At 54.4% G+C, this 27941-nt stretch overlaps 1 protein-coding gene across 4 annotated transcripts; it reads right to left on the bottom strand.

Annotated features, from left to right (window-relative positions):
- Positions 1 to 94: 94 nt before the first annotated feature.
- On the bottom strand, positions 95 to 27581 carry AHCYL1 (adenosylhomocysteinase like 1). 4 transcript variants are annotated; one of them, XM_068995547.1, is made up of 17 exons: positions 27273 to 27581; positions 12000 to 12111; positions 11494 to 11637; positions 10680 to 10780; positions 10327 to 10429; positions 9479 to 9573; positions 8570 to 8676; positions 8373 to 8489; positions 8167 to 8230; positions 6197 to 6285; positions 5716 to 5786; positions 5011 to 5105; positions 4835 to 4933; positions 4256 to 4324; positions 3080 to 3158; positions 2565 to 2685; positions 95 to 1985 (listed from the first exon to the last, which is right to left on the bottom strand). In XM_068995547.1, the coding sequence occupies exons 1-17, from the start codon at positions 27375 to 27377 to the stop codon at positions 1979 to 1981; spliced, it is 1578 nt and encodes a 525-aa protein (XP_068851648.1). In that variant the 5' UTR covers positions 27378 to 27581; the 3' UTR covers positions 95 to 1978. The 4 variants fall into 4 exon arrangements, with proteins under 4 accessions (XP_068851648.1, XP_068851650.1, XP_068851651.1 ...); XM_068995549.1 differs by lacking the exon at positions 27273 to 27581 and adding an exon at positions 17258 to 21499; XM_068995550.1 differs by lacking the exon at positions 27273 to 27581 and adding an exon at positions 17143 to 17251.
- Between the last annotated feature and the right edge of the window lie 360 nt (positions 27582 to 27941).

The raw sequence follows: 27941 nt of genomic DNA, 5'->3' as shown, positions 1-27941 counted from the left end.
GGTGGCCAAAGGGAGATTCCAGCCCTGCCCTTGGGCTTGGAAACAACTCAAGGTCCCCCAAAGCACCAAATAAACCACCCACAACCAAAAGTACTTCATTTTTCCTAATAGTTTAATTAGACTTTAATGATTTATTGCTCATCTGCAAGGATTAATATTGCATTCATTAAAAATCATTCATATACAAAATAAACCTCTCGCTCCCGGCCCGACGCTGCCGCCGCCATCACCCCCAGGCTCCCCCACCATGGCTTATCCAGACACGGAGCCCTCGCACTGAGATTCCACCCGGGATGGGTGGGAATGGGGGGGGGGCCAGGACCCCCGGGCGTGGGGGGCTCACAGGGAAGGGAGGATGCTCCCGGTCCTTCCCACCAACGCCCATCCCAGCTCGCTAAGCCGTCCCCGGTGAGGTCTGGGGGATGGTGGAGGGGGACCCAGGTGATCCCCAGGGTCTGTGGGGGAGCGAGGCAAGTGATCCCCAAAATCTATGGGGCGACCGTCCCGGAGGAGAGCAGGCAGGGTGGGAAAGAGGAACAGTCAGAGGACACGGAGGAGGGGATGAGACTGGGATGATCTCAGCCACCAGCATCTCTCTCATCTCCTGGCCCCCCAAGGAGCTCTGCACCCCCAGATCTGCAAATTCCCTGGGAAGGACCCGTCCAGGTGAGAGGGAAGGAGCAGCTCCATGATCCGGGAGGTGCCAGCAGCTCCTTCCCTCCCTTGGGTAGGGAAAGGAAGAGGAGATTTGGGGAGGATAAAAATAGCCAAGAAGAACCTCAGTGGGTTGGAAGGAGCTTCCCACACCCCAGCACAAGCTGGGAAAGGGAAACACCAGCAGGGAGGGCATGGAGGAGGTGATGGGAGCAGCTGGGGCACACGGGGAGAGGGTGAGGAAAACAGCAGCAGGGAGCAGAGGGGCCAGGCTGGGGTATGGGGAAGGCTCATCTTTGCATCCAGCTCAAAAAAAAAAATAGTGAAACACCCCCAAAACCCCCCCCAGCCACCCTCAACACCACCCGGCGCTTCCCAGGGGGAGATGGGAAGGCAGCCACGTCCCCAGTGCTTCCTCTTTAAAACATCTGAAAACATCCCCGCCCTCTAAAACATCTCTGTAAGGATCAAAAAAGGAAAAGAGGAAGAAAAAGACAAATAAACAAATGGAAAAAAAAAAAATGTTTAAAACTCAATTAAGGTGCAGTTTGGCTAAAAAAAAAAAAAAACAGAACAAACAAAAAACCTAGGAGAGATGAGGATAATGCTGGGAAAGCGACCCCCATCCGGATTCAGATTAGCACCCTGAAACACTGAACTCCCCTGGACCCAGGTGGCCAGCAAACCCAGGCCAGCGGCCACCAAACCTGGGCCACCTCAGAGCAGGGACCTGGGCTGAGCTTGGGCACAGTCACCCCCCTTTGCCAGGTGTCCTGCAGGCCACTCTGCTCCCAGGAAGCACCCGGAGCAGGGATCTAGCAGCTAAAACTGGGCTCTTTAAGGCAATTTAGAAGTTGCAGATAATCCACACAAAGAAATAGAAGATAAGGTAGAAGAGCATCTCCGGATCCGCAGGGAGCCCGGCTGAGACCGACGTGGGCTGGAAAGGTGGGAAAAAATACAAAATAAAAGCCCAAAAAAAAACCATTGCTGCAGGAATGAAGTGCCCTTGGAACAGCAGGAAAGGGAAAGCCCCTCCTGGAGCCAGGGCTGGGAATCAGCGGCTTCAGCCACATGAAAGCAAGAAGCAAATAAATCCCAGGTTGTCTGGCAAGATCAGACAGGGATGTGATCATGGAGAAGGGGGAGAAAAGAAAACCTGACCTTAAAATCACAGATAAAATGTAAAAACAGGTTCTGGTGGTGGTCAAGGGAAAAAAAAAAAAAAAAAAAAAAAAAAGGTAAACCAAAATAAAAATGATTTTTAAAAATAATCTCTCAAATGTTGCCTTGTGTGGTCTGGTCCTTCATGGAAATGGTCCCGTCAGTATCTAGGAGAGAAGGAAGGGACAGTGAGGGATGTGGGAGGTGCTGCTGTGCCAGGGCAAGGGGGTCTCCCAGGCATGGGATTCCAGGCTGGTTTGGGCTGGCAGGGACTTCAAAGCCCATCTCATTCCATGGGCAGGGACACCTTCCACTGTCCCAGGCTGCTCCAAGCCCCATCCAACCTGGCCTTGGACACCTCCAGGGATCCAGGGGCAGCCACAGCTGCTCTGGGCACCCTGTGCCAGGGCCTCCCCACCCTCACAGCCAAGAATTCCTTCCCAATATCCCATCCATCCCTGCCCTCTGGCAGTGGGAAGCCACTGACCCTTGTCCTGTCCCTCCAGCCCTTGTCCCAAGTCCCTCTCCAGCTCTCCTGGAGCCCCTTTAGACACTGGAAGGGGCTCTAAGCTCTCTTGGGAACCTCCCAGCTCTCCCAGAGGAGCTCCAGCCCTCAAAGCACCTCCGTGGCCTCCTTTGGACACGCTCCAGCAGCTCCACACCCCTCTGCTGTTGGAGACCCTGGAGCTGGAGGCAGAGCTCCAAACCCATGAGGAGCTGGGAGCTCCTGCCCCAGCAGCTCTCACCTGTAGTAGTTGGGTTTGAAAGGCCCATTTTTGTTGAGTCCCAGGTATTTGGCCTGATCGTCCGTCAGCTCCGTCAGGTGGGCGTCGAACGACGGCAGGTGCAAACTGGCCACGTACTCGTCTGGAAATGGGAAGAGGGAAAACGGGATCAGGGGGTCCACATTCCCCACCACAACATGGGCAGGTGATGACTGCAAGGCCTGGCTGGGCAGCACCCCAGATTCACCATCACCCAAAGCAGAGCTGAGCCCAGGCCTGGGCTGGATGTGCCCCTAAAGGCATAAGGAGGGCATGGAAAATCCCAGAGAAGGGAGGCTGCAGGATGTGCGATGCCTCCCACGCTGCAGAACACTAAGGAACATACATCAAATAACAACATGTATTTTAAGGTCACTGCCTCTGGTGCCTTCCCTGAACTCACTGTCCCTCTGGAAGTGTTTCCCAGCCCAGGCTTGAGTTCTCCTGACACTGCTGGCACACAGATTCCCCAGGGAAAAGTCAGTTCCTTCACTCACCCATCTTCTTCGGCAGCAGGTAAACGTCCTGCTTGTACCGGCCCTCGGGAGCGTTGTAGAGCTCAATCAGAGCCAGAGCCTGTGGAGAGCACAGGGATAAGCTGGGAACAGCCAGGAACAGCCACCAACCTGGGCAGCACAAAGCTCCCAAAGGCAGAGAAGGATCTGGGAGCCGGAGGGACAGCGCAACCATTTCCAACACGCCTTGAGGGAAAGGCTCCCCCCACAGGTACATCCCTCTCTGGGTCTCCATAACCCCACAGCAGGGATCAGAGAGCAGGGATCAGATGCCACCCAGCTTGTTTGCAGCATCTGGGCTCAACACCCCAGGGAAAAACCCCAAGTTTAGGGTTAGCAGCTCTTCTCCTCAAACCACACAGCTGCTGCAGCACGTGGGAAAGGAGGGGCTGCTCCTCAGAAACTGGCAGCATCCAAAACCCAGGCTCATTCCTTCAGGAGAGATGAAACTGCATCCCCCAAGTGCTGGCTTCCACTGCTGGGAACCAAGTCCAAAAGAGAGGCCTGGTCCCTGTCCATTTGGACTGACCAGAGTGAGGACAAGGGAATTCCCCACTGCCAGCCTGGCTGTCCTTCCCCACGAGCGCCAGTGCCACCAGTCCCTTCCGTGTTCCCAGTCCCATCAATCCCCTCGGTGTTCCCAGTGCCACCAGTCCCTTCCGTGTTCCCAGTCCCATCAATCCCCTCGGTGTTCCCAGTGCCACCAGTTCCCTTGGTGTTCCCAGCCTCAACAAAGCCTTGCTTTGAGGTAAGCTCAAACCTGTGCTGGGTGGGCTTAAACCCAGGCTGCGGGAGCTTAAATCTGTGCTAGAGGGGCTTAAACCTGTGCTGGGGAAGATTAAACTCATGGTAGGCGGGGCTCAAACCTGTCCTGAGGGGGCTTAAACCTGTGCTTGGAGGGGCTTAAACCTGTGCTCAGGGGGGTTTAAACCTGCCTTCCAGCCCAGCAGGATCTGTGCCATTAAACCACTCATTGAAAAGCTCTCCCAAAACTTGCTGTACCCAAAACACTGGGTCCACGCCAGCAATAACTCCAGCCCAGACAAAATGGTATTTCTGGCAGTGGTGCCATCCCAAGGACCAATCCCAGCGTGTTCCCAGCTCCTTCCAAACCATCCCCACCCTGAGGCTCGTGCAGAGCCCCACCCATGTACGGACCTGCGTGGTAGCCGTGATGGAGAGAACGAAGGTGGGAACCGTGGAGCAGCTCAGGTTGAGCAGACGGCCCTGGGAGGAAGCAGGAGGAGTCAGCACGGAGCTGGACGTGCTCCCAAATCCAAACCAAATTGAGTTTCCAGATGGGATTCACCTCCCCCCCCCACTCCCTGCACAGGGGACCAGGGAACAGGGGCACAGGGAACCAGAGCATTTCAACTCTGCTCCAGTTTCCACCTTAACCCTTCGCTTCAAGGCAGGGGAATGTTGTGGTCCCTAGAAAAGCCAGTCCCTCCTCCTGCCATAACAGCTCCCGTGGGAAGAGGAGCCACCCAACACCTGGGAAACCCTGCGCAGATGGGGTTTGGCCGAGTGGGATGAAGAACAGAGCCAGATGACACCTCTGTGGCTGCATGTGGGATATGACACACCCACCCTCAAGAAAAGGAAATAAAAAATAAATAAAATAAATCAAAAAACCCTTTTTTGAGCCCTGAAGCTCCTCCCAGCACTTTTCCACCTGGCTAAATCCGTGACTTCCTGATGGAGACCCAAAGCATCATGGCCCAGCTCTGAACACACCTCAGCCAGCAGCACCACGCGCTTCCCATCCGGCCAGATGACGTGATCCACTTGGGAGCGGACCCGCTCCCAGGTCAGCTCCGGCGTCCGGAGGCTGGTCTGGAAGAGGAGGAGGAAGAGGCTGCAGTCATGGCAGGAGCCGGCAGGTGGGCACGGCCGGAGGCGCCGGCACTCACCACGTCGATCTCGGTGTTGGAGTGGCCCATGTTGCACACGATGCAGCTGTTCTTCATCCGATCCAAGTGCTCCCTGGTCACCACGTTCTTGTTCCCTGCAGGCACAGAGGGCACAGCTGATCCCACAGCAGTGGGAACACAAACCCTCTGGTTTCCCCGTCCCTGAACTTGAGTCAGAAGCTCGGCTTGGGGTAACATCAGATGAACTTCCACTGGGACATGAGCCCTTCCGGCTGTGACAGCAGGGAACGTGGGGGACAAGTGCTGTCGTGGAATATCCTGAGCTGGAAGGGATCCACAAGGGTCATCAAGTCCAACTCCTGGCCCTGCACAGGACACTCCCAACAATCCCACCCTGTGCCTGAGAGCGTTGTCCAAACACTCCTTGAGCTCTGGCAAGACTGGGACCATGACCACTCCCTGGGGAGCCCAATTCAGCGCCCAAATCTTTGATCTTTGCTCCCATGAATTAAGCAGGCTCTAGGAGATCCCAAAACATGCTGAGAACATGTGGCCGAGATGTCTCTCTGCTCTGGGCCAGGACTGTGGTCAAACAGCGAATCAGGGGGAAAGCTGCTGGCAGAGCCCAGCTATTGTGGAATGTTAGGATCACACAGCAGTGGAGTGTCCTCTCCATTCCCAGCTCCTTCGAGACCCCACTAGGGAATGATGCTCCTCAGCCTGCTCCAGCCTTGTCACCCCTACCTGTGCAGGTGATGACGACATCCACCTGACGGATTACTTCGCTCAGCTTCACCACCCGAAATCCATCCATGCTGGCAAAAAAGGGGAATAGGGACCATGATGAGGAGGAGAAGCTTGTTCCTTCTCTGCCCCAGGCCATGTAGGATCTCAGCAGCTCTGAACTGCTCTGGCAGTACCCCTCCAGGAACACCAGTGCCATGAGGGAGGGCTGTGCAACAGTTGGGGTGTCCAACCCACTCTTGGAAATGTCAGAGGAGCCAGGAATGTGTGGCACAGAGGCTTGAGCAGCCTCCCCAAATCAGCCAGTGAACATCCTCTGCCCGGTACCCCATCCCTGAAAGCTGCCCCAGCCCTTCCCCATCACACCCCAACGAGGTGCATGTTCTCCAAAATGAGCCACAGATCCCCCTGGCTCCACTCCAGCCTCGGGTAGGGTTTGGAAGAGCAGACAGATACTCCCAAGCAGATGGGAACACCTTACCAGGCTTGGAGAGCGCAGATGGGGTCGATCTCTGTGACGTAGACGATGGCTCCCAGGGCTTTCAGGGCAGCACAGCATCCCTTCCCCACCTGCCAAGGCAAAAGGATCACAGTGAGGCGGGACACAGACACACCAGTGCTACAGCCCCTTCCCTACACAGCCCAAGCCCATCCCGGGCTGAAGGATCCTCATCCCAGCCACCTGCCAATGCCAGGAGCAGCCCAGGATGTACCTGGTGAGTGGCACAACTGCCACAAGCCCAGCTCCCCCTGCAAGACCACCAGTTTCCCACTGCCAGAAGGCAATATCCTATATAGATGGGATATTGGGAAGGAATTCTCCCCTGTGAGGGTGGGGAGGCCTGGCCCAGGCTGCCCACAGAAGCTGTGGCTGCCCCATCCCTGGAAGCGTCCAAGGCCAGGAGATTTCCCAACCCAGTGCTCTCACAGCTTGTGCAGCCCCAGCACTGCAGGAACCTTTCTCCATGCAGGAGTTAAAGACAGCCTACAGGAGTACACAGTGCCCCCTTGCCTTTAAGCTAAAGGATTTCAGAGCCATCCTGAACTCCTCAGGGGGCAGATCCTCCATCCCATGCTGCCACATCAGCACAGGGAGCACAAGGCTCCTGCAGCAGCATCTCGGACTCGCTCCCTCTCCTCAGTGGAAAATTAAAGCAAAATTAAACACCAACCCACACCAACACCTGCCTGGGCTGCACTGACTCTGCTCAGCCCCATTTTCTGACCAGCAAGGTGCCAGACCAAAAACATCTCCAGAGAGACCCTTGCTTATCACCCAGCTCCAGCCTCGGGTCTACTGAACACAGGCAGGCAGGGCAAACTGGGACTCCAACTCACGTCTGAAGGGGAAACCATTCAGGGTGAACAGGCTGGGAGAGCTAAGGGGGGTCAGCCTGGAGGAGAGCAGGCTACAGAGAAACCTTAGAGCCCCTCACAGTGCCTAAAGGGGCTCCAGGAGAGCTGAAGAGGGACTTTGGACAAGGGATGGAGGGACAGGACAAGGGGGAATGGCTTCCCACTGCCAGAGGGCAGGGGTAGATGGGATATTGGGAAGGAATTCTTCCCTGTGAGGGTGGGGAGGCCCTAGAATGGAATTCTCAGAAAAGCTGTGGCTCCTCCATCCCTCGAAGTATTCAAGGTTGGAGGGGGCTTGGAGTAACCTGGTCTAGTGGAAAGTGTCCCTGTGCATGGCAGGGGGTGGAACTGGATGAGCTTTAAGTTCCCTTCTAACCCAAATATGGGTTGGAAGTCTGGGATTCTATGATTCTGTGACACTCCTGTTTTGAAGAAGTCCAGTAAAGCTCAGGACAGGCTCTGGAGACAACAACACCCAGCCCAACTCCTGGCTGGAGAACCAGGCACCAGCCCAGAGCCCTCGGCAAGAGCCAGCACAGTCTCTTGGTCGAGCAAAGCTGGGCTCCACTGGTGCCTAAATAAATTAGGGAGCAAGTTCCTGCTGGGAAGAGCCTTTGCAGCTCCTGCCAGGCCCTGCACAGTGCTGGAAGATAAACACCCATAGGGATGTGCACAGATGGAGGGAAGGTGGCAGCTCCCAGCTCTAGCTCTTCCAGGGTAGAATCAGTTACAAGTTCATGGTACAATTCCCCTCTGCCAGAGTATTATTCTCAGGGAGAAGCCGCCTGCCCTGCTCAGTGACAGCCAGGCTGGATGCTGAACCTGGGCCAGGGACAGCAGATGGGAGTACCCGTGGGTAGTTATAATTCAGGCCAGTGTGTCCCAGCAACTGCCGGCTGTGCAGCCCAGTTAATCTGCAACAACCTGGGAAATCTGATCCTTGATCTCCACCCTCCCAGCAGATTCCAGCAAGACTTCCCTGGTTATCGCTCACCAGGTTGGATCTACTCCTTACAGTAAAGGGCAAGTGGCCTTTGCACAGGGAAGTGCAGGATGCTGAGCCTGAGGGAGGGCAGCACAGCTCATGGAACTCACCTCCCCATAACCACAAACCACCACTTGCTTCCCTCCAAACATCACATCCGTGGTCCTCTTCAGGCTGGGGGAGAGAGAGAGACCTGCGTTGGGATCAGTCAAGCCCAAAACCAGGTGAAAGCACCAGAGCCTGATCTCTGCTTAAGAGCAGCCAGAGCCAAACCCACCCGTGTGGAAGTGCCAGTGGGGAAAAGGCTTGGACTCACCCATCCAGGATGGATTCCCGGCAGCAATACAGGTTATCAAACTTCTGCTTGGTGACGGAGTCATTCACGTTCATGGCTGGGACACAGAGCTTCCCAGCCTTGGAGAGCTGGTACAGCCTGGGAGAGGGCAGAGGCAGGTCAGAGCAGACAGCAGCGACTCCCTGAGATCTCTGGCTCTGCCTTCCCAAAGCTCCCACCTGTGCACGCCGGTCACACTCTCCTCCACGATCCCTCGGATCTTCTTGAACACGCTGGGGTATTTCTTATACACCCAATGGGTCAGGTCCCCACCATCATCCAGGATCTAAAGAACAGGCAAGGCAGAACAGGGAGCAGTCAGGCCTCCCACTGGCAAATGCACTGGCTGAGGACAGGATGGGGAAAATGATTTGGAGAAGCATCTTCAGGCACTGCTGCAGGGCTGTTCAGGCAGAGGCCTGGGGACCAGGACTCCTGGGTTTCCCCTGATGCCTGCAACTCGGGGTCTCCTCCAAAACACTGAGATTCCTTACCCCTGCATGGAGCTGCTGGATCCTAACAGGATTTCCTGCCTCTGCTATTGCTCTGCAGCCTGGAAAGGTGACCACAGGCAGCACTAACTAACTAGGCTGAGCTCAGGACGCCACAGCATTCATGCCCTGAAAGCAAATGGGAGAGGAGAGGCTGTGGGAGGTGTCATGGCCCACAGACACACCACTGGTGACCACAGACCATGCACCAAGGGGGCACATCAGCTTTGGCAAGGGAAAGGTCCTCACTATGATCTCAGCTTTGGGAGAGAGGGCAGACAGCAGCTGTGCTGGGAGAGGAGCAGCTTGGAGCAGCTCCTGGAGGGGGAAAGAGGTCCCATTTGCTGGCTCCTGAGAGCTCCACCAGGAGCTCTTCCCTTGCCATTGGGATGTGTCAGCTCAGGACATCATCTCTGCAGCTCCTGACAGTCCCATGGCTGCTCCCAGCTCATCTCTAGCTGCCATTCTCCAGAAGCCTCCCTTCAACGAGGCCCTTGCAAGACCAGCAGGCTCCCAGGAACAGCCCCAAGGTGGAAGGGTGAGGAACCCCATGGGCACTTGGTGGAGGAAGAGGAAGGGCTGGAGAAGGCTCCTCACCATGTTGGCCTGCCAGCCATCAACGTTAACACAGCGGTCAATGCACCACCAGAAATCATCCTCTGACTCCCCTTTCCAGGCAAACACAGCAACACCTGAAAGAACAGGAGCATCCTTGGAGTTTGCTGGGCTTGGCAGAGCTCTCTCCTGCTTGGCCAACTCCAGAACCACACGGACACGAGAGCCAAGGGGCCATGCAGAGATCACATCTCAGCCCACATCAGGATCAGACCTGTCCATCCCTCCCTAGAAGATATTCCCCAAAAATATTAATTCCCTAAAACAGAAATAGAAAATAAAAGAAAAACAAAAAGATACAAATATATAATAAAAAACCAAAGAAATAATAAAAGATAAATAATAAGAAAACAATACTATTAATAATTAATAGTATAAAAATAAATAAAATAGAATTAAAATATGGTTAAACATAAAATTAAAATACATTTAATGTTTTTATGATCTTATATTTATTTCTATTTATTTTTTTACATTTTATATCTATTTTATTTATATTTTATATAAAACACATCTATAAGCATTATATAAATATCTATACATGTATTCCTACATTTATATTGTATATTTTATGTAAATGTACATATATTTATACATCCCTATAAACATAAAATACATTATCATTTTCTTTCTAAAAGATACGATATCATTTTAATTATAAAATACACTAACTATAAAATATTTCTAGCTGTAAAGTATAACTATAGAATAAAACATAGATACATATTAAATGAAATATATACAAGGAAAAGACAAAGCTCCCTAGAAGATTTCCCCTGGGATGAGGCCAGGGAGGCAGGAGGGGCTGCGAGGGCTCTGGCAGCACTCACCAGCCTCTGCCAAGGCCGCGGCCACTTCGTTCTGGGTGGAGTAGATGTTGCAGGCAGACCAGCGGCACTGCGCTCCCAGGGCACACAGCGTCTCGATCAGCACCTGCAGGACAGCAGGGATGCCCCAGGGGTCAGGGATGCCCCGGGATGCCCCTGGCATGAGGGCAGGCCTGGGGTAGCAGTGATGGGCATAGAGGAACCAAAGGTTGCCCTGCGGAAATGCCACCAGCACAACCTTTCCGAAACACTTCCGGACTACCGAACGGGCCTTCTCCCATTCTGAAGAGATCGAGTTCTTCCCCATGGAAAAGCTGATGTTCCACCCCAGAGCCCCCAAATAAGCAGCCACTCACCGCAGTCTGTGCTGTGATGTGGGTGCAGCCCACGATTTTAGCTCCAGCCAAAGGCTTCTCCCCCTGGGCTCGTTTCCTGAGCGAAATCAGAGCAGACATATCTGCAAAAGGAAGAGAGGTTTTAATGCTGGTTCAGGCCAGAGGGTCCCCTCTCTGCCTTTTGGGGTCTCCCAGGATACCTCCAGCCCCAAAAAATTTGTGCTGTAGCTGTTACACAGGCAGGGAGAAAACTCCTCATCCCTGGCCTGGCAGGTCTGTGCAAAGCGGGACCAAAACACCAGTGCCATTTGTCACTTGACCAAGGGACAAGGAGAGAGGTAAGGAGGAGTCTGGGACTGGCACTGCCCAGGGAAGGCACCTAAGGACAGTCACCAGCCCTGTGGCAGCAGGTGAAGCACCTGAACTTGAAAACAGAGCTGCCACGTCTCGGAAGAGCTGCTCTAAATTTGCCTGGATTATCCTCCCCTTCTAAAAGGAAAGGAGAGTTACCCAATCACCCCATTGGAAATGGTAACTCAGCTTCCCACAAGCCCCAGGGGAAGGGGTTGGGATTTTCAGCTTTCATCTCTCTGAAGGTGTTGCAAAATCCTTGTCCATCCAAAACCAACAAAACCTTAAACCCTGCAAGAGCTCTGCTCCTGCTAGAAAAGGGATGGCACACAGCATCAACATTTGCTGGCACATCTCACTCTTGCCTGATTTGGGGGAAAACCAGGATATCCAAGGCTGCAGCAGGAGTGGGAATTGCCACTGCTCAGCTGCTGGTCTCCAGAACCTGTCCCAAGCCCCAGAAACCCCACACTCCACTTTGTACCTTGCTCAGCGATCTCGATCTCCCGGCGCCCAAACTCTGCCTGTTTGATGTTCTTCACACAGAAATTGCTGCTGCCTTTGGAGTTGGTTTGTTGTTTCTCTCGGGGGGACACCTCGTCATCAGAGCTGTCCGTGTACGAGGCAGCTAAACCAAAAGAGGACTGAGTGTTATGCCAGGCCTTATGAATCCAGGAATCTCCTACCCCTTCAGGTTTCCGCTCTGGTTCCCTTCCCACCTTTCACTCATGGCTCAAACTACCAGTCTCCTAATGAAAGCCGACGCCCTGAAGGAATTTTGCACTCTTTTTCTCTAAAACAACCCAGAGGTAACAGGATTATCAACTGGCAATCAATGCCTGAGCTTCAGGGACGCCTGCAATCGTTCCCTCAGCGTCCAAGTACAAACAGCAGCACAAACCCTGCCACAGGGTGTGAGCAGCACATTCACTGCAGCACTGATGCTGGGTTTGGGACAGGAACACCCAAGGACAAGGACCTGGCACCTACCAGAGCTGTAGCTGTCGGTGGAAGACTGGGAGATGGAGCGGGACAGGGACCGACGGCCCGTCTTGGTCGGGAATTTGGTGAACTCCTGCATGTCATCTGCAAATTGGATTTGCTGGGAGCAAAGGAAAGAAATGCTAAATCAGGAGGTGATCCTTAGGGCATGACACCTTCCCAAAGCTGCAGGGACCCGCAGATCCCTTCAGTCCACGAAAATTAACGTCACCAAATACGAGGCTACTGATGCCAAAAATTAAACCCCTTCCTCTGCCTGAACAACTGTCACCACAAGGTTAAAGCAGATTTGACACAACACCTGAAGATAAAAAGAGCACCCTGAAACATCCCCTTTAACCCGTTCCCAGCTCCCTGAGGCTCCTTCAGGAATCACACTCCTTGTACAACCCACATCCCACATGGAGGCAGAGCCCCTGCTCCCACAGTCCCTGCCCCAACCAATCCCAGCAGATTTCTGCCCAAAAATGCACCAGCAAGAAAGCTGGGGTGGTCCCTACAGATCCCTGGTGCTTCCAGGCTCTTCCCCAGGGGCAGAGCATCCCGCAGGTTAAAAACAACGCACATCCTTCCAAAACTGACACTAAAAGCACAGGAAAAAAACCTCAGCAAGAGAGAACATTTCAACAAAAAGAAGTTGACATTGCATTGGCTTTCAGCCTCCTCTGCAGGACAAGATGTTTCCATTGGAAGAGAACCCCCAAAACAGCCACCTCTCTCAGCCAGAGGCAACTCAAGGCTCCAGCACCTTCCACCAGTTCATCAAATGTAGCTGCGTTGAGCCAAAAAGAGAGGAAAAATAACCCAAAACTGCTCAGCTGCTGCGCTCGCCCCGAGTGAGCAGCCAGTAAAGGGCCCTATTGCTGCTCCTGCCAGAGAAAGGCGATGGAGATGAAAGGGAATTAGGGAAAGCAGCAGCAAATCCAGCCTGCAGCCCCCTCCCCACTGCCATGCAGGAGACCCTGACAAAGAAGCCCAGCACGGCCGCTTCCCTCAGATCGCGTCGCTGCAGGATTTAATTTTGCCATTTAACAGGGATGAGACGTCATGGCAGGGAGTGGGATTAACAAAGCATCCCTGAGACCCAGGAGACCTCAAGAGGAGTCCTGAAGAAATCAAGATGATGGAAAGAGAGAGCCCAGAGTGGCCTCAAGGAGGGGTTTTCTGTGCCACAGCCATCCCAAAAGCTCCCTGAAAGCTTTGATGCAGGAAAGAGGCTTCAGAGAGGAGAAGAATGAAACTATTTAGTTGAAATGATCCATTCCAGAAAGGAGGAATCTGCACAGGCTGGAGCTGGGGCAGCTGCAGCACCAGTACAGCTTTTTGGGCTGGAAAAAGCAGCCATAGTTCTGCAGAATCCCAGCAGATGGGCCAAAAGCAGCAGGGTATTCCACGTGGGAAGGGACAAAGGGGACACAAAACCCATGGCTCACTCCAAGGGAGAGCAGGTGGAATGATGTGGGACTCCAGCCTCCCTTCCAGGAACTGACTGGCGGCAAATCAGATCCATCACCACACCCAGCCAAGCATCCCAGGCATTCCTGTGGGTGCTCCTGCTGCAAGGTTTCCAGCCAGCTCCTCCATCCTGGACACATTACAGTCCAGTACCTGCTTCCAACCAGACTTCCCAGCAGACTCCAGTTGGATTCTGATGCAAACTACTTCCATTTGTATTAGTGGAAGGAATGGGAGTGATAAACAGAGACAGCAGGTTTGGTTTTGCAATTGTTTGAGGTCATTTGGTGCAGAGGGAGGATTCGGAAGGCACCACAACCTCCATCCCCATAGGAGAGCAGAGGGAAGATGCAGAGGGCAGGATCAGGAGGGCATCACAACCCTATCCCCACAGGACAGCAGGGGGAGGATGCAGAGGAGACCACAACCCCCATCCCCATGGGAAATCAGAGGGAGGACCTGAAGGGCATTGCAACCTCCATCCCTGTGGGAGAACAGGAGGATCCAGAGGGCACCACAACCCCCATCCCCACAGGAAAGAAGGTTCCAGGGATAAGAGGAGCAGAAGCTCTTCCAGGCAGGCACCAACATCGTGCTCAGGGTGTATGGCTGGAGCTGGCAGGTTTCCCAACAAGGAATGATGGTGCTGGAATTTGTTCAAGGTCTATTGCTTGGATCAATCTTCCCCAGACAGCCTAGGATAGGCTTGTGGCACTTCTGTGCCAGTGGCTCATGGGCACTTCCAAGGAGGAAAAAGTATCAGCAATTTTAGGACACAAGATTTCCATGCCTTTATACCAAGATCTTCCTCTGGCAGCTCATCAAACCAGAGGGTATAAAAACCATGCCCCATAAAACAGCTGCTGGCATTAAAACAGCATAAAGTGGTAGCTGAGGAATTTTCTCTATCTCAGGGTAAAGTTTCCAGGGAAGAGGTGACCCAGGAGGGAAAAAACATAAGGCACAGTGCTCCAGCCCAGGATTCAGATCTGTCCTGGCTTGCAGCATCCAGGATGTGTGAGCTCTGGGACAGTGCAATTCCCTTCAGGGAAATGTGCTGCCTGGATGGTCTCATGGAACAAAGCTCGTTTGGAATGCAGTGGAAAAGAGAAGATGGGACAGAGGGATACTGCTCTCCCCAGTCCCACAACATCCCACACCACAATGCATCTCCCCTTCAGGGCTCCAGCTGTGAGTGCTGAGCCAACTCTGAGGCACAACCCCACTCTGCAAGAGAAACAGCAGTTTTAGAAACATGGGAATGAGGGGGTTGAATCCAAGGGTAGAGAAAAAGCAAATGCTAAACAAACCAAGTGCTGAATTACCCCCAGTAATCCCTGCCATGGCTTTACCAGGGCTCATCTGAACTCCCCAGCTTAGCAAAATCTGCCCTGGCTAAAATTATCATCAAACACCATGAACAGCTCCCAAATGCAACAAACCATCCGAACATCCAACCCCCCTGAGCCCAGGAAATTACCGCTGTGTCCGGCAGCGCGAGGAGGGAGCGGAGGGAGGTCGGACAGGCACTGGAGCAGAGGTGCGTGACCAGTGCCCTCCACGTGCCGGGCGCTCGAGCTGCATTAAGGAGACAGAGAAAATCTCCTAATCCCTCTGCCTGTCATGGGAATTGGAATGAACGGCATTCCCAGCCGGGGGCTGCGGGTCAGCGCTCTGTGGCTGAGCGGGATTGAGGCTGTCCAGCTCCAAAGAGCACAGCCACGAATCGCATCCCAAACTTCATCCTGCTGGAAGCAGCTTTTCCAACCGGGTGGAGGACAAGGGTTTAAGAGCAAGGAAAATATTTTTTCATCCCAGAAATTCATGGTCAAGGAGGGAAAACAAGACAGCACCCATTTCTCTGCACAGGAATGAAGCCAGGGGTTTTCAGCATCACTGCCCTGGAAAAGGAGGAGATGGGGCTGGAGACCGAAGGGGCCAACTGAGGAACTCCTCACTTGGAATAGCAGGGATTTTGGGATATGTTCTGCAGGAAAACAGCAGGATCCACCATCTCTTGCCAAGTTCTTCCAGAGCATCGCTGCACACTGCCTGCTCCCAGTCACACCAGCCAAGCCAGGAGGACATTTTCTCCCTTTGGGAAATCCACTGCCACTGTGCCCATTCCCAGGCAGAGCTGCCATTTCCCAACAACAGCCACTCATTTTTAGCTCAAACCACTCTTTCCAGGGCTGCAGCTGGAGCTGAGGGAGCACTGTCCTTACCCTGGAGCTGAGGGAGCACTGTCCTTACCCTCCCTATTTGGCCACACTGCCCAGAGCACCCCAAACCAGCAGGCAGCTGAAAGACCAGCTTGAACAAGCTTCTCTCCAGGTTATAAGGATAAACCCAGTGAGAACACTGGTGGGGCAGTGCCAAACCCAGCAGCACAAGTGTCCCCAGCACACACAGCCTCATTTGTTTGATTATTACGACACAGGGAGGGCAAACAGATTGCAGGTCTGGATTGGTACCATCTCACCAAACTGGCAGCTCGTGACTGCAGGGTGTGCCATCCTCCGTGGCTGATCCCAAGGACTTTCCCAGTGGTCAGGCAGAAGAGCAGTTTTTGGAGCTGACAGAGTAAGAAAATTCCACTCCCTGGCTCCAGGGAGAGGGATTTGTAAATGCAGCTGGATTTACCCCAGGCACAGGTGAGCCCAGCACGTCCCTCTCACACATGACAATCCCACTTTGCATTTTAACACTTCTTCCATTCCCAGAACAGCTCCAGAGAGGACACTTAAGCTCCTTTGTTGTGCTACACATCCCTGACTGCATCCCATGCAGCCTTGGGGGAGAGCAGGAGCAGGTTGTGGAAGGAAAAGAGAATTTGGAAAGCATCCACCAACTCACAGCTGACGCAGCTCATCAATGCACAGGCTCCACAGGGGAAAGGACACAGGCTGGGAAGCAGCTTCAGGCTCTCTTCCTGGCACCCCCAGGTTTGCCTCAGAAATCCTTTTTTCATTATTATTATTTTAATTTTTTATTAGGGACAACGTGAGTATCAGCACATACACAGCCACGGGAGAAGTGCCCTCCCAGCCACTTCTGTCCTGGATAAGTGGTGGGGGGACAGGAGCAGGCTCCGCACATCACCCAAAATAAGCAGGAAGCAATGAACCACCTAAAACCCTCCAGACTTCCAAGTCTGACACCCGTGGATGTGAGGACACAGCACAGTTGCCCAGGGAGAAACAGCAAAATGGGAGCAGAGCATCTTCCTACAGCCACACAACCACCTATAAAGCAGAAGAGTCTCTGCAACCCACTTCTGCCCTCCCAGGAGAAAGCCTGGAAGGATCCAGAGTGCTGGGACCTTTCCTTTGGCTGCAGAAAACCAGCAGCAGGGATGAGGACTATTCAGAGCAGTCAGTTCCCCTTATTTAATATGTTCTCCCAAACAAAAACTCCCTGGCAGAGGCTGAGAGGGCACTGCCAGATGCCCACACTGCCAAGGCAGCCCTGACGTGACCTGTCTTTTAAGTTCATCATTTCTTTGTCATTCCTGGAAATTCAGCCAGACTAGGAATGTTTCACAGCTCAAACGAGCATCCCTCCTCCTCACCAGCCCCGCTCCCACATGAGATGGGAGGAGCAGCTCAGAGCAGGGCTGGGTTTTGCCCACCTGGAGATGGGCACCTTCAGGTTTCAGTCTCCAAGGATTCCTTACCCGCAGAAGGACCGTTCCCTCCCGGAGAGCTGCTGGTTTTTCCCGAGGACGAGCTGGCTCGGGTGTTTCTGAAGGACAAGTTGCTTTAATCCACTTATTTGCAGAAGCGACTCACCACAGCATCCAGGGAGGGCAGAGGCATCCCAGGGAATGGGGCTCTTCAGCCTCATCAGCAGAGGGGAAAAAGGTCAGATAACCAGTATTCATTCCAGGTCAAAAAGAAGAGAGAACAGCTTTGCTTGAGCCACCTCCTCAGGGAAGGGACGGAACTCTTCCATGCTGTTTTCACAGCCACCCAGATCCCAGAGCAGACCCCGAGCTTCCTGACCAGGAGAAAAGAGCCACTGCCACGTTTCACATGTTTGCCTCCCTCAACAAGGGACTGAGGCCATCCCAAACCCGCCAGCTGCAGGTTCCCAATGCTCCCAGTGTGTGTCCCTGTGCTGGCCCCTGGAGCTGGCCCCATTCCCACTGCGGCCATGCCAGGGCGCTGGGTTTGTTTAGAGGACTTGGCTGCCCTGTCCTCAGGCCCCCTCTGCTCTGCTTCCAGGCTGGAAGAGCCAGCCCCTGTTCCCACAGGACAGTGTCTAGACATGAGGCTGGAAACAGGGGACACACAGGGGGACACAGCTCCTGCTCCACCATCCGACAGGACACGGATTTTTGGTGTGGGAATCAGCAAGGCAGACAGGGATGGTTTTAGGGCTCTTCTCTTGTGAGGTTATCCAGACTGGAAGGGTATTTCTGGATTCTTTAAGGATGGAAGGAAAGGAAAAACGAGGTACTCGGAGAAGAGGGATGGGGGATCAGGACCAGCAAGACTCCCACCCAGAGGACTCACCATCCTCATCCCCAAACCACTGGGGAGGGGAGAGTTTGGAGGCAAATTTGCCTCTGTGACTCAAACCATCCCATTTTCCCACCTCCAAGCTCTGGTCACACATGCCAGCACAAACCTGGACAGCAAAGGGCTGCACAAATTCACATGAGGCTATGGCCAGGCCCATGGAAGAGCCACCAGACTCCCAGTTCAAATCATCTCAGCAGCAAACGAATTCCCAGGCAGAGCCCATGGCCAGGTGAAGGTGGGGGATTCTCCCTAGCAGTGCTCACTGCTTCACCCCACCATTCCACAGGGATGCTGGAAGAGCAGGAGAGCTGCTCAGCAAGCATCTCCTGATCCTCCGCAGCCTGAGCACCAAGGGCTCTGTGGGAGCTGGAAGTGGAACAACCCTCAGGAAAAAGGACCTGCTTCTGCTCCAGGTGTGGCCTTTGCAAGAGGAGAACTTTCTCCTGGTGGTTCCCCCAACTTTTAGAAGAAACCCCAAGTGCTCCATTCAGACATCACAACTGGCAGAGCTTCCCGAGGGTGCTGCTCTGTGAACGGAAGCACAGCCATGTGGAATTTGGTGCTCCTGGATCTGTATCTCTCACTCCCAGAGGGTTCACAGGGCAGGCTGTTCTCCCTAGAGGCACTGACCTGCCTAGCATTCTCCCTGCCAACTCCCTGAGCAGGAATCCCAGCCAAATCTCCACCTGGAAACCTTTACACTCCTTCCAGCAAATAAATAAAAGGGCACTGAGGTGCTGGCAAAGCAAACCAGCCAAGCCCTGTCCCAACCTCCATCCTCCACTGCCAGGGAAAGGATGGTTGGGTAAAGCATTGAGGAAAAGAAAAACAAACCAAGTTTCTGTGAGTCCAAGAGGAGAATTAAGGACTTCCATGTGAATCCCAAAACTCGGCAGAGAAAAAAAAAACACCAGGAAAGAAACAGACCCATTCCAAAGGTTAATAGGCTGGGAATCACCACAAGATTTCAGCCATGATGGGAATCACTGCAAAGGCCAGTTAAAGGAAAAATAAACAGAAGGAGGGATTCAACAAAAGAAATGTGATTTTGAGTGTTAAATAGTAACTGGGGATAAATCCTGCCTCATAAACACCTGGAGGTCAAAGGTGAGCTCCAGCAGGAGCAGAGGGAAAGCTCCCCATCAGCAGATAAGGATGCATCTAGTCCTTGGACTGCAGGAATAGAGGGAAAGGCTTGGGCCTGGCTTTAATGGAGCAGGATATCTCCTGAAACACAGAGGGATATCTCCTTCCTGGCAGGAACAGCAAAAGTCCAATGTCTGGGATCCCTAAGGGCAGTGAACTCCAGTCATGTCTCGCAGGTTAACCCCATAAACCCCCTAAATGGGCAAACAGCAACTGGTCTAAAGACATCCTGGATTTCTCACCTCTGGATTCATCCCCAGTGCCCACCCAGCCCATGGCACAGCACGTGTTTGGGCAGCAGGATAATTAGTATTAATTGGAGTTACGACACTGGAAGAACTGCAGCGACAAGACAAGGTCATGTCCTTGCAAGGACAAGGGGGAACAACTTCCCACTGCCCGAGGGCAGGGATAGATGGGTTATTGGGAAGGAATCCTTCCCTGGGAGGGTGGGCAGGCCCTGGCACAGGATGCCCAGAGCAGCTGTGGCTGCCCCTGGATCCCTGGAAGTGTCCAAGGCCAGGCTGGGTGGGGCTTGGGAGTCGTGGCAGAGGATGGAACTGGGTGAGCTTTAAGGACCCTTCCAACCCAAAGCATTCCACTATTCCATGACCGTGGGTTAAATCACTTCCAGCAGCTTATGGGGCAATCTGAGGACTGATGGCCTCCAACGGGCCAGCTGGCAGAGCTGGAAGCTCATGGAAATGTGTTTGTGTGTCAGAGCTGAGAGGGAATCAGCTTTAATTAGCATCAATTTTTAAACTAATTAGAAAATGCCTCTCCAAGCACTGTTGTATGAGACCAAGGGAACACTTGGAAGCACGGTCAAATGGCTCATTCAGCAACACCTCATGGTCTGAAGGGAGGGTTTGCCACAAAAAAAACACCAAATTGAGAAGCCCAAACTTCTGCTCCGTAATCCTAAAGCAGCCCCTGTGTTTTGGGGGAGGAATCACTCCACTTGGCACTCTGGGTGCCCCACCTGCCTCCTCTTCTCCCCCCAAACTGCCTTGGAGAATCTCAGCATTCCAAGACTTCTACTGGTCTTTCAAGAAACCAAAACAGCAAATCCCACTCAGGAGCGGCTCCAGCTACTTCAGCTACCTTTAGCTGATCCTCCATCCCTCTGTCACAGCTTTAAGGGAAAACACCCTGCAGGATCAGCATGGAAACAGGAGCTGCCTGCTCTGGAAAACTGGAAATCCATCCTCCCCCCACCCTGACTCCCAAAGGCATCTCACAGTGGTATTTCCACTACAGCTGCCCATTCCTCATTTACCAACAGACTATTTTCAGCACTGGAAATTACTTGGATTTTGATGCATCTGCTGAGAGGCAAAGCAGGAGAAACCTCCAGCTTCAGCATGGGCTTTTCCCTGCTCAGGAGTCTGAGGAATCACCACCAGGATGGACAAACATCACCCTCCTGGATACTGACTCGTGTCAGAGCAAAGCCAACCTTCTCCTGCAAACAGGGTGATTCCATGAAGCCCCTTTCTTTTAAAGGAGGCAGGAGGGATATAAGTGATTTCCTTGTGGAGATGGCAAGTTCACAGAATATTTGGAGAAGGGGTTAGTTAATGTAGGAGACACTGTGCTGCCTGCAAGATGCTGACGGCTCCAAGGTCAACAGGGATCAGCCAGATGTTCTCGCTCCAAAACATGCCAGGTTGGATGCAAAACTCTCCCCACGGTGCAGGAATGTGTGAAATCTGGGGCTCCCTGTTGGGAGGCGAAAGGAGGAGAGGCAGAAAACAGCAGACACAGGCTGAACCTCACCCTCATCTGGAAGGAGGACACCAAAACATGAATTTCAGGAAGGCAAAGCCCCAAGGACCCTCCTTTTCCAGGCTGCCCACTTCTTCTCACTCCAAAAGGCCAGAAGGAGTGATTCCCTCCACCCACACCACATAGATAAACCAGGCTCCAGCAGCCCCCACCCAAATCCTGGCTCCTGAATCCAGGCAGCTCCTCAGCCAGGCAGGAACGGGTGCTGCCAGCCAGCTCCAGGTCTGTGGGGGCAGCCAAGGGGAAGCTGCACCCAGCTCCAAGGGCCACGGGAGCCTCACCCGAATTACAATGGAGCCTGTTCAAGGAGCTGGAACATCATGTCCTCGGCCACCTCAGTCCTTTGGCTGTCACCAACCTGAAGTAAACAGATTCTGCAGCAGCAATAAGCTCGTTACCAAGGCCACCGTATTGATCCCAAAGTGTAATTAAAATTCACAGTTCAAGCAGCCCAACTCAACAGGGCAATGGGGGCAGCTTCTCAAAGGCAGGACAAGCCTCAGCTTCCGCATCCCGCTTTCTCAGAGGCACAGAACCCATGGGGAGAGATCAGCTGCGAAAAAAACAGCCCAAATTCTTCCCTGGGAGGGTGGGGAGGCCCTGGCACCGGGTGCCCAGAGCAGCTGTGGCTGCCCCATCCCTGGCAGTGTCCAAGGCCAGGTTGGACAGGGCTTGGAGCAACCTGGGATAGTGAAGGTGTCCCTGTCCATGGCAGGGGTGGCACTGGGTCAGCTTTAAGGTCCCTTCCAACCAAATGATTCCCAAACTATGGCAGCTTTCTCTTTGGACCTCTGGGCCATCAACCAAGATGTCCCAGAGCACCCATTCTCAAGAGTTAACCACGCCAGGGAATCCTGCAGGGATGATGTGGGCAGAGGGGGATGGTGCAGTGGATTCCGGCACTGCTGAGGAATTATCCAGTTCCCTGAGAAGGGGCTTCACACATCCTGCTGAGGTGTCCTCCTTGGTGGGACTCCCTGACCCTTCTCCCAGCCCCTTATGGATCCAACCCACAGTTTCACCACGAGTCTCACTCTGGGAGAAGTTCTGGCACAAAGTCCTTTGCACCATGGGCCCTCGGGGCCACCAGCAGGTCCCAGGACAGTCACCTGGAATGCCACCACCGTGTGCTGAGTGAAGGTGAGCCAGAGGCCCCAGATAAGCAGCTCTGATCAAAGGGCTCAGCAGGAAACACAAGGAGCCCTCTGCAAATGCAACCCTCACCTGCAGGAAAACTCCTGGTGATAAAAACACAGCCAGGCGCAAGCAAATCCCTCAGGCTGAGTGCTGAAGTTCCACACCTTTCCTGCTCCAAAATCTGGGATGAGGCACTCACCAACTCCTCAGAAGAGCAACATAGACAGGATCCTCACCTGCAAAGGATCAACTCCAACCTGACCTTGAAAACCTGATTTCCAGAGCAAAATACCCTGGCCTCAACATCCAGCAGGGAGCACAGGAACTCACTCCAACATTTGCACAGGCTGGAAAACACGAAGAAAACTGTTCCCAAAAAAAGTATTGTGGTAGGCCGGTCCCCAGCAGAAGATAACCTGGCATTTTGGGGAAGGTCAAAAGAAAACACTGCGCTCTGCCCCTTCCCACACTCCAGACCTGGCTGCTCACGTGTGCAGGGGGCTCCCAGGATGGGTGGTCTCCATCCCCACACCATCAAAAGATGGCAAGAGGTGCTTGTGAAGACTGGGAAGAATGAATATCCAACTCTTCTCCCAGCTCCAAAGGACTGACATAAGAGTGGAAACCCAGCCTCCTTCAGGATGCAGGAGGAAAAGGGGGAAGCAAAAGCCACAGGCTCTAGCACATCATTTTGAAGACGGTTTGTGCCCATCAGACCCCCAAAACCTTTCTCCCCATTCTCTGGTTCAACAATTCAATCAAATGTCTTCTGGCCTTGCTGCAGTGCTGGGGCACCAGGACGAGCCTCCCCTCTGGACATCAGGGAGACCCTCCAAAACACCAAAACAACGGGAAGGTCCCAAGAGCAACTTAGAAAAAAATTAGGATTCTATCATTTAACGCAGCACCAGGAGTGACCTGGCTGCCCCAAGCCCTGGTAATTCATCTCCATTCCAAAAACCCCTGTGCTTTTTTTCCCCACTTATTAGGGTTTTCCTGCACCCCAGAGAAGGCCAGGCTCATCTCAGGACATTCATACAGAGGACAATGAGCTGTTCAACTCATCCCAGCACAGGCACCTCATTATAAGAAGGAAAAACTGTCGTGACAGAGCAAGGAAGCCAAAGAAATGAAGATCTGGGCAAAGGAATGAGGAGAGCCAGGTGCATGGTGCCTGCAGAACAGCGGGGCAGGAGGTGGTAGCCATGGCCCCAGACACGCTGACAAAGGCACAGAGGATTTATGAGCAGCCACTCTAAGGAATTAAAATTAAAGGGACAGGAAAAACGAACGGCTACAGGAGCTCTGTCAGGACAAACAAGGGCAGTCTCGTGCCCCTGACAGCCTGAAGGGGAAGGTAGTTTATTATCACCCAGCCTGGCAGAGCTGCAGGGACCTGGGATGAGTCAGGACAGAGCAGAGTGGGACAGGAACAGCTCTTTGGGAATGGGCTGTGCGGGGCAGGGATGCAGCCAGCTGCAGCAAGGTCAGTGATCCGCGGGCCACTGCAGACAGCAACAGCAGGAATGATGCTCTGGAGAGGACACCCAGCCCTCCCCAGGGGCTGGCAGCTCCCCACAGGCTCCATCCCCCTCTCCCCAGCTTTTCCCTGCTCCATCTCTGCCACCCCCACACCAGGCAGCACCCGGCTGCTGCCACCGCAAAGCTGCAGCGCTGTGCATTAGCATTCCCCGCCACAGCCTGCGCGGGATCCCGCCGGAGCCGGCAGCCGCAGGGGCACAGCACCACCCAAACGCACCCAGCACCGGCTCCGTGGGGCACGCAGCTGCCCCCCAACTCACCTCCCCAGAACGAAACCGGAGGCTTCAGCCCATCTCAGAGCCCAGGAATGCTGCAGGAGAAAGATCTGTCTGCAGCATCCATCTGTCTGCCAGCAGCCAGGTGTGGAGGAGCCCAACAGACACTGATGCCAGCGGGACAAGGACACAGAGGGGTGAGGTGACAGACAGGGACAGCACGTGCCAAGCCCTCTGCCCTGTCTCAAGCACAGTGGCACTTGCGGTGTCCTTCCCACTCCAGGGCACCCACAGCTCGGCTCGGCTGGGAGTTTAAGGCTCCGCCGACCGGCTGACGTGGATTGGGAAAGCAACTGCTGCCAAGGGCACCTGCAGTCTCCAGGGAGGCAGGAGAGCAGATGCCCAGACGCAGCAGTGATGGCACACAAGGATCTCGAAGAGCACAGCCTGCCCTTGAGCTCTCCCATCATCATCTCCACATCCATGTTCACTTAACCTGGGTAAGCCACAAGCCTCAGCATTCCCAGCCTTCCCCAGCAACACCACAGCAGCGGCTGGAGAAGGTGGAAAACTCGGCATCGCTCACCTCTGCCTGCAAACCCCTCCTGGCCAAAGAACCACCTCGCTCAGACCAAACTGGGGTTATTCTGTTGACAGCCAAATTCCCACGAGCTGCAGTGAAAACAGAGCTCCAGCAGATACAGGAAATCCCAGCTCCTGGGGGAAAACCACCCCATTCCTCCTTTCACCTCCACTGAGTCAGCTCCTACTTCAACCTGGAGTTGATCGTATTTAATCTCTTAATCTCTTACCTCCTGCTGTTTTTTCACTTTAAACAAGTCCCTGACAAGAGGGAACAGCAATGGCCGGGGCTGGCTCCCAGCTCCAGGTGCCCTCAACAAGGAGACACCAATTTCTCCGCAGCATCCATGGGGCCAACGTGCTTCCAGCTGTATCCAAGATCTCCTGCAGGTCCTGAGCTGATACTGGTGGGCTCACACTGGCACTTTCCCCAAGCTCCAGCACAAGTTAAGGCTCCTCTGAAAAGCCATTCACAGAGAGAGATGGAGCCTGCACTGAGCTTGGCCACATTCCCACCCTCTCCCTCTCCAAACGCCTCACCCAAACTGCATCGGCAAAGTTCAAGGAGCCCAAAAACCCCGGAGGGACCTACCTAAGCAGCACAGCACAATCTTCCCCACCTCCATGCTGGTAAATCATCTCTCTCCACCCTTTCCCTGGCCTCTGACCGTGCCAGGAGCTCCAGGGCAGCCAGCACAAAAGTCACTTCGACTTGCAGGGAATGAGAAGGGAGTTTTAATGGTTTAATTGCAATCCTGTTCTGAAGCATCCTTATCTCAGGATGGCAATTCTCCCTTCCTCGGTCTTTCATCCTCTTGCCAAGGCCTCTGCCATTCCCCAGCACTATTTGCAGGAACTAGCCAGGCAAGGAAAACAGGAGCCCGGAGCGATTTGTTCTCCGAGCTCAGCTCAGCGCTCTCCCCATCTCTGATGTTATCAGCTGATGTTATCAGCCTCAAATGTCGTGTGTCGCTCTGGGCACCTTCAATATCCTCACCCAGCCAGGAAAAGCTGCAGCAGGCACTGAGTCCAACCAAGGCTCCTCATGCTGCACAACCAGCTATGTCTGCAGCAGAAAATTCTGGGGATACAACATCTCATCCCCCTGAGACACTGGCAAACTTGCCTCTGAGGATGCTCCATCAATTCCTTTTTACCACATACAGATTTTGGTTCCAGGGGATGCTCCAGGATTCACAGCCTGCTGTCCCCTTGGAGCAGCCTCGTGCTGTTCGCCCTGACAGAGACGATGGTTATGAAAAGGTAAAAACAATCCCCGAGTTGGAGCTGTGCTGAGCCACTGCTGGAAGAGGCCGATCCCAGCCCCACATTCCTCTGCTCCTTCCTCCAGGCTATGTCCACAGCCCAGATAAACAGGACCTGGTCTCCAATCCCTGCTCCCTGAGAGAGAAGATGCCTCAAATCCAACTGACCTTCCCCAAGGGTCAGACGCTCCCCAATCCCACCCGTGGCCAGAGCAGGCAGGGGAGATTCCCCCAGAGAATGAGGATGTTCCCATTCTCTGTGACTGCTCTGCCTTGGCATCCACGGCTTCTAGGCGGCTGCAGCCCCGAGGGGAACACAATGTTCAGCTGCACAGATCTGTGCGGTGCTTGGAACATGGATCTGCCTCCCTGACAGGACTGAAACTTCAGCCCGGAGCACAGGGCCAGCTCCCCAGGTCACTGGGGTCCTGCACAAGTGGCAGTCCTACAGTGGCAAGACCAGTGCTCGCCCACCCTCGGTGCCATCTGAGCACCCCACAGGGTTGTGGGAGCAGCACCGGGAGATCTCAGAGCTCCTGTGAGGCCCCAAGGATGGAGCGGTACTGAAGTGACTCGGCAGCCTCTTCCTGAGCCCAAATGTGCTCCCACCCACACCTCCAACAGAACAACCTGTCCCAAAAAAACTCAACACTCTGAAATCTCTCAGCCACGCTTCTGAGTGACCCACAGCTACTGTGCTGCTCCTGGCTCTTCCCATATAACAGGTCCCCCCTGCTTTGTCCCCAACACACAGCACTGTCACTCCACAGTCCCACACAAGTGGGACTGTCACCCCACAAGACCCGTGCCAGTCCCCTTCCCGGGGTCACCCTGTCCCCCTGCACTCCTATGCCACAGCCGAGGTCCCTGCTCTGGCCCCCAGAGCTGGACCCAGCCTGATCCCAGCCTCCCGAACCTGCCCTGTCGGTACCGGTCCTCCCTTCATCCCACGCGAGCCAGGTTGTACCCCAGTACAGACCCCTCTCTCCCCAATACCCAAGCCCTTCCCTCCCACCCCAAACTGGGCCAGCAGCCCCCTGGCTCATACCTGCCACCCTCAGCCCGGACCAACCCCCTCGCGGGTACCAACGGCGAGGTACTGAATGGGAACAGCTCCCGCTTCCCAGTTACGGCCAAACTGGATCAGTTCCAGTTCTCCCAGCACAAACCTCCACCTGTGGGGCTGCTCTTCCCAGAGCTGGATCACGGTCCCCCCCCCCCCCCCCCCCACTTCACAACCGAGGGATTCTCCCCCCAGCCGGGAAGCCGAACCGGAGGCTGCATCCCCCACGCCAACCGGGGCTGGTCCGCCCAACCAGGGGCCACTCCGCCCCCAGACCGGAGACTCTGAGCCCGCAACCGGGGGCTGCTCGCCCTGAACCAGGGGCTGCTCGCCCCACAACCGGGAGCCTTCTCCCTCCGCCCCGGCCGGCGGCTGTGCTCCTGCAGAAGAGAGCTCCTACCCCGCAGGCGGGGGCTGCTCCCCCGAACCGGGGGCTGCTTTCGCCCCTAACCGCGGGTCCTCCCCCGCCACAACCGGAGGCTGCTCCCCCGCCACCGGGATCTGAGCCTCCGCACCGAGCCGGCCCCCGCCGGCCCCGCTACCTTCTTGGGAGCCTTGGTGACGGTAGCCATGAAGGAATATTTCTCGGCGTCCTCCACCTCCTTGGCCTGCTTCTCCTCGCCGCCGGCGGGCTCCGGCACCGACATCCTGATGCGGCGGAGAATGCGGGGCGGGCCGCGGCCGCCGGCGGGACGAAACGGGACAGGGTACGGCGGGGCGGGCAGGGGGGAAGCACTCCGGGCGGGTTTAGCACGGCCAGGCCCGGTTCGGCCCCGCCGGTCCCTCACGCTCGCTACGGCACCGCCGGCGCGCTGGCTGCGGCGGGTCTGCGGCCGCCGCGCTAGGGGCGGGGCCTCGTGACGTCACAGCGCCGTGACGTCACCGCGCACCCGCCGGGCAGCTGAGGCCGCGCCGCGGCGCCGCCGGGAGGAGCGCGCGAGGGGCACGGCGCCCCCTGGCGGGCGAGGGAGGTGGGGGGCGCGAGCGAGGGGCGTGGCCATCGAGTGGGCGTGGCCAAAATGGGGCGTGGTCAGCATGTTGGGCGTGGTCAGGAATGGGCGTGGCCAGGAACCTAACCGCGGGCCGAATCCCAATTAACTAAAATAATAATTCATTAATTAATAACAAAATTAATTGAACTAATTAATTAATTAATTAATTATTAATAAAAATAAAAATAAAATAATAAATAAATAAAATTAATTAATTAT

This window comes from Aphelocoma coerulescens, chromosome 26, assembly GCF_041296385.1.
Source record: "Aphelocoma coerulescens isolate FSJ_1873_10779 chromosome 26, UR_Acoe_1.0, whole genome shotgun sequence".
Taxonomy (NCBI): Eukaryota; Metazoa; Chordata; class Aves; order Passeriformes; family Corvidae; genus Aphelocoma; species Aphelocoma coerulescens.
This window is presented reverse-complemented; position numbering and strand designations above follow the sequence as displayed.

Excerpts from the sequence above, each read along its gene's own strand:
- AHCYL1 (XM_068995547.1), bottom strand. The coding sequence starts at position 27,377 with ATGTCGGTGCCGGAGCCCGCCGGCGGCGAGGAGAAGCAGGCCAAGGAG. Across the intron at positions 8,677-9,478 it reads ATGGCTGGCAGGCCAACATG|ATCCTGGATGATGGTGGGGA; the intron begins GTGAGGAGCCTT and ends CCTGTTCTTTAG. Across the intron at positions 8,490-8,569 it reads AGTGTGACCGGCGTGCACAG|GCTGTACCAGCTCTCCAAGG; the intron begins GTGGGAGCTTTG and ends GCCCTCTCCCAG.